This window comes from Corvus brachyrhynchos, unplaced genomic scaffold, assembly GCF_000691975.1.
Source record: "Corvus brachyrhynchos isolate BGI_N302 unplaced genomic scaffold, ASM69197v1 scaffold175, whole genome shotgun sequence".
Taxonomy (NCBI): Eukaryota; Metazoa; Chordata; class Aves; order Passeriformes; family Corvidae; genus Corvus; species Corvus brachyrhynchos.
Genome location: NW_008238448.1, coordinates 5,765,419 through 5,771,351, shown reverse-complemented (window position 1 = coordinate 5,771,351; position 5,933 = coordinate 5,765,419). Strand labels below are relative to the sequence as shown.

Genomic DNA, 5,933 nt, shown 5'->3' with positions numbered 1-5,933 from the left:
TTTGAAAATCTGTGGGTTTTGTGAGCATGGGCAGGACTGAGCCATGGGCTTTGCTTTGGATTGGAAATGTTCTGGTCCTGCCACTTCTGCTGCAGTGTGTTTCTCACAGTGTCTGTAAATCACACCATGCAAGTACCTGCCTTTAATTAAGAAGCAAGCTTATTTGGGATGGCTGGGGGGGAAGTGATATATCAATTTTCTGACAAAATTCATATTAAAATGGTTTTCTAGCACCAACTGACCCTTCTTCTCATCTTCCAGAGTATTAGACTATTTCCCTCACAAGCAAGCAATGGCTGTGGATGTAGCAATGCAGCTGTACCTGTGCTCTCCACCCTTGCGAAGAGAGAAGTGTGCCTGCAAAATTGCTCCAAAGCCAAGCAAGCCACTGCGGCCCTGCATCCAGCTGAGCAGCAAGACTGCACTGAACGGACCAGGAGAGGCAGCAAAATCCTTCACGCACAACAAAGTGAAGAAGAGGGTGTCGTTTGCAGATAGCAGAGGCTTCGCTCTGACAATGGTAAAGGTGTTCTCAGAGTTTGAAGATCCACTTGATATTCCTTTCAACATCACAGAGCTGATAGACAACATCGTGGGTCTGACAACAGTAGAGAAGGACAGCTTTGTCCTGGATTTTGTTCAGCCCTCTGTAGACTACCTGGACTTCAGAAACCGCCTCCAGACAGACTGTGTCTGTCTGGAAAACTGTGTGCTAAAGGAGAAATCTATTGTGGGAACGGTGAAGGTTAAGAACCTTGCTTTTGAAAAGACTGTGAAGATCCGGATGACGTTTGACACCTGGAAAAGCTTTGTAGATCACCCGTGCCAGTATGTCAAGGATATGTATGGAGGGTCAGATCAGGACACATTTTCCTTTGACATCAGCTTGCCCGAGGGAATTCAATCACACGAAAGAGTCGAGTTTGCCATTTCCTTTGAGTGCAATGGGAAGGTGTACTGGGACAACAATAGGGGCACAAATTACAGGATCATACGGTCAGAACTGAAGTCTGCCCAGGAAGCTGTCCGTCCCCCACAGGCTCCTGACTTTGGCAGTGCATTTGACCGGTTTGGGAGCCCCCGGTGCTCCTATGGCCTCTTTCCTGAGTGGCCCAGTTATTCAGGCTACGAGAAGCTTGGGCCCTACTATTGATCCAAGGACAAAGCCCAGGTTGAGTAACTGTTGCTGGTGTGTCTGCAGGCCTTGGGGCTGGTCTGAACACAGACGAATGAATGGGTGGAAGAAGTATGGCTCTGTGTAGCTTAGCATAAGCCTCCTAGCAAAACCAGATGTGCAGTGCTCTGCTGGCAGGGGGCTTATAATCAGAGAAGCAATTCTGGCTCTCCAGATGATCAGAGGACCAGGGACTGCTCATGTGTCTTCAGCACTTCTTCCTCTTCAGTAAAGTTGCTGTGTCCAGGGAAACACTACAGTGCTTATATTGCCTGTCCAAGCTATGTAGCGGCTGCTTTGTATTGCCTGCCTATTATTAAAAGGCTCTTTCAAAATATGTCCTAGTATTATATTGTTAGTGGGCTGTACTACAGCTGCAGGGCTCTCCTTGCAAAGCCAGCCTGTGCCTGTCAGGAAATAGTGTGGTTGGATTGCCAGGAATGGAGTCCTCTCTTTGCACATATCCTTGTAGTGAGGCCCTTCCTACTGGAGGCAGAAAGTGTGTTTTGGAAGTGAAAATGCAGTGTGATGACAGGAAGTGTGGCCTTACAGCTGGCCGTATTAGGAGATGTGCCTGTGGGAGAGGATCTGATATGCTTAGTCACCAGTTGTTATATCAGATGATCTTGAAAATCTCTCATACCATTGGTGTTACCAAAAATAGATTAGCTGTAGCTGTGTGGTGCTTGTAATACAGCTGTGGTTGATATCCTTGACTGCCTTCTTCAAAACCTTCCTGTTTCTTTAACCACAAGTGATCAATGATGCTTTTTCCCCTGATGGACATCTGAAGTTGGCTGTGCTGGACCCTGAAAACGCATTTCTTCCTCCTGTGGGTGGTAAACCAGAGTTTTGCCCAGCTGGGGCCCAGGGTCCTGTGCAGGAGACTCTGCTTGTTTGTTACAGGAGCTCAACACCAACAGACCCCATGGCTGTCTAGGCTGTGTCCTGTATACAAAGGTGGCTGTTGTGTACCCACTGTGGTGGAAGTGCCTTGACTGAGAAAGGGGTGGTATGTGCGATCCCAGCAATACTTTGGGATGAGCAGGCTTTGGAACTGATGTTGCTTTTAAGATCTGGTAATGGTTTGTTACTCTGTGCCATGGACTGCTTGGCAGCTAAAGGTGTGGCACTGCTCACATGTGAGAGTGCTGTGGCTGTCCTGGATGAGCGTGCTGGGCTCCCCTCACTGTTGGAGCAGTATCTGCCAGTTTGACCTGCAAATGCCCAGATTTGCATCTCTGACCATAAAAAGTGGCTTGCCCCACCTATGCAAAGAACTAGCCATGAGGAGAGTGAGATGTGGGGTTATCCTGACAGCACCCCTGCATGTGAGACAAATCACAGATGTGAGCCATCCCTATGATTAAAGAGGTGGCTTGTCTTCTGGATGTGTGCTTGAGGTGGTGAGCTTGGCAGTGCCATACAGCCTCTTAAAGTTTCTGGGGTGTTAACTGAGCAGAATAACTTAATCCCTCAGCTCAAAGGGAGAGTGCTGAACAGTTTGTAGAAATAGAGGTCAAGGAAATACTACTTTTTCTAGTGCATAAGCTTTATATAATTTTGGGTGCCTGTAGTGGCCTGTGGATGTGCTGGAGAGAAGCAACAGGCTAGACTACTTAACTTTGTTAACATAGCTTTTAATTCTGGATACTACTGTGTAAATACTTACAAGCTGTTTTACTCTAACCTAGAAGGGATACTGGGATCACTGTTGGGTATCAAAAAGGGACAAGAGCTTGCAGGAAGAATAGCTGGCCCTCAACTGCTGCTTTTTCAAAATACGAAATCAATGCGTGTCTCCACTGTGCCTGATCACTTAGTCGAGGTGGTGAATCTACTTGCTAGCCAAGAGCTCATCAGGCTTGGTTTCTCTGTTCTAACAGCTTCCCAAGTCAGCCCTTAGAGCCTGCATCTGGTCTCTCCGGGAGGGACTGTTGCCTAGCTTGGCTTGGTTTTAAACTTAAGGCAAGTTTGAGTGATGCTGATACTTTTTATTTATTTAGTGTATGGTGTTAATGCTGTAAGACACTGACTGTAGAAAAGTCGTGTTCTCCTGGCACCTTCTTATGCCTATGGAGAGCTGTTTGTGAGCTGAAACAAAGCATGTGGGTCTGGGGTGCTGTGGATGGTGGGATCTCCTTATGGGCTTGTTTTCAGGCTGTGCATTGGGTGTGCTTAGGGAGGAACGTGGAAGCTAAGCTAGAAGAGCAGTGCCATAAGTAAAGCTAGGTTGGGAACTGACTATTTGACCAATAGCAGTTTAAAAATGCTACTTGTGGCCTTTCCCCTTTTCCCTTTTTCCATTGCCAATGTGAACATAGAAGTGAGGGGGTTGCTCTCCTTGCTCTATGCCTGGAAGTGCCTTGTAGGATGTTTTGCATGTTTGTTTTTAAAAGGTATTTTTGTACACAACATTCAAGTGGAAAATGCACTTTATAATTGCCATGTAATGACTCTTTTAAAAATATGGTTCTGTTTTTATCTGATTGTTAAAATAAAGGTGGAACAAAATGTTGGCTGTGTATCTTGCCATCATCTTATTTAAGCACCCATGGGGCTGGGGAGGCGATTTGGACACGGGTCCAGCTTCCTGCAAGTGGCCGTTGGCAGGGAGGAGCATACATCCACATTGAATTCTGCTGCCCGAAACAGGAAAGAGCTGCCTGTTCCTGCTGCCTTCCTGCCAACACAAATGCTTCCATTGCCTCTGCAGCCCTGCGATGGGAGGAGCCCAGACCCTTTTCTCTGTGCTCTTAGGTTTCCCCACTAATCACTGTGTTCCTGAACTACTCTTCACTCTTCTCCTGCTTGCAGTGCTAGGAACAGCCTTTTCGGGTTTTTCTGCTTTTGAGTCAGTCTCGTTCTCCCCTTTCTCCCCTTCCCCCATGCCGGCTTGATATGGGATCAGTGCTTTACTGTCTGCCTGTGTACTGGGGTGTGATGGATGCTGGGAGAGGTGTTGCAGAAGTGGGGGCAGACTCTTTTCTATACCAGGATCTGATGAAAGCTAGACCCTTCTTTATGTCCAAGTAATTGTCCCTGTTGTCACTGCAATAAGAAGCACTAGCAGGAAACATGCCCTTTTGCAGAAAGGGAACAGCTGGTGTGAATGCCAGCCAGGGCTAGTTTCTGCATTTGACCTGGCTTTCACCACAAAGATTGAGCCTCGGTGATGCCCTGGAGGTGTTGTATTTCAAACAATCAACTACTGAGCTGGGTGGGTTTCGCCGCTTACAGATGAGGTAAAATGGAAAGCCATGGGGAAGGGGAGGAAGATGTGTTTGTCTTGGTGTGTGCTGGTTTCAGCAGCTCTGTGGGCAGTGCTTCCCATCTTACCGCAAAGCCTTGTGGAGAGTGAGCTTGGCCTTTGCTCTATACAGAGATAAAACCGAGCGCCTTCTGACTGTGGCTCTTTCCAAGTCTCCTGCTGTCATAAGATGAGCTCTCTTTACAGGGTGTTTTGCTTTCTGTAGCAGCTGGGTAAAGTAAAGCTTTTCGTTTCTTGGTTCCTCCCCTAGTATTTGCATCACAAAACCAAGCATGCTGACGCAGGGGGGTGAAGCTGCTCCCCTTCACAGAGAAATATGGGGCCTGCATGCACCTAGGACAAGGTTACTGCATGGTGTCCCTTGCCTGTGATCATTTACTGCCCTGTGGCTCAGGGGAGTCTGCCTTGGCTGTCACCCACTGCTGCTTGTGTCCAGAGGCCCTTCTGGCCCTTTCTTTGTGGTGGGATTCTTCCAGCTGAGAGCACTTGGGTCCTGGAAAAAGGACAGGGGAAAGGCTGAAGAGTGTGCTGGGGGCAGGGGGAAAGTTATGTGTGTGTGATTTTTCTCATGCAGTGGGTAAGATACAAGCCCTGCACGTAAGCCCCTGCCTGACAGCAGCATGAGGCAAAGGGCTTCACCTTCTTGGTAGCCTTTTGCTGCTCCCTTTTCTCCACAAATTCTTTGTCACCTCCACATCTAAACAACTGTTGTTAAGCACTACTAAAAATGCTTCAGACTTTTTTTACCACTGTGGTTCTTTTAAATCAAACATACACCACAGGTCTCTTTTAAAAGGTAATTGGATTGTTTTTCTGGCTGCATGGAAAAAAGAAAATTAAAAGGTATTTGTGGCCCTGCCTCAGCACATCACCTGGTGATTGGGGTGGCTTGGCCAAGGCTGTTTTCACATTTGAATACTGGCCCAAGCTCATGAATGACAAAACTGCAGCCAGACATTTCCTGTGACAGCCTTGTGGCTGAAAACCCCATGTGAGGACAGTTTCAGTTTAAGACGTAAGGGAAGTCCAAGTCATCCAGGGCAGCTGAGGAGATGGTGCAAGCATTAGAAGGGCACTGGGGTTTCTCACCTAATGCCCAAGTGTTATGTGCTAGATGACACAGACACTGCAATTGCTGCATTTATAAAGCCCTTGGTAGCAGGTATGATTGTGTACTTGCTGGATAATATCCAAAGATTTCTTAGAATGCTCATGCCATTCCACCTCCTCCCCCAACCACTTTTCTCTGAAGTTCCCAAGCCTCTGTATCCTGAGGGTTTTCGGTGCCATCTCTGGGTAGAGATAACTAAGCTGTGGTGTCCTGTTGATCTTGGAGGTGTTTGGAGGTCCAGGTTTCCAAAGTTTGTGTTCCAGGGACAGTTTGGTAAAGGAGAGGAGGGGCAAGTATTCCTGTGCTCCACATCCAACTCCCTTTGGCAATCTCCCATTGGCCTGGGGCTGCTGTCCTACAGCAGAGCAGCTCTGCTG

At 47.6% G+C, this 5,933-nt stretch overlaps 1 protein-coding gene across 1 annotated transcript; it reads left to right on the top strand.

Annotated features, from left to right (window-relative positions):
* The first annotated feature begins 220 nt into the window (after positions 1-220).
* PPP1R3B (protein phosphatase 1 regulatory subunit 3B) lies at positions 221-3,699 on the top strand. The gene has a single exon (XM_017736866.1). The coding sequence runs from the start codon at positions 293-295 to the stop codon at positions 1,151-1,153; it is 861 nt and encodes a 286-aa protein (XP_017592355.1). The 5' UTR covers positions 221-292; the 3' UTR covers positions 1,154-3,699.
* Positions 3,700-5,933: the final 2,234 nt, after the last annotated feature.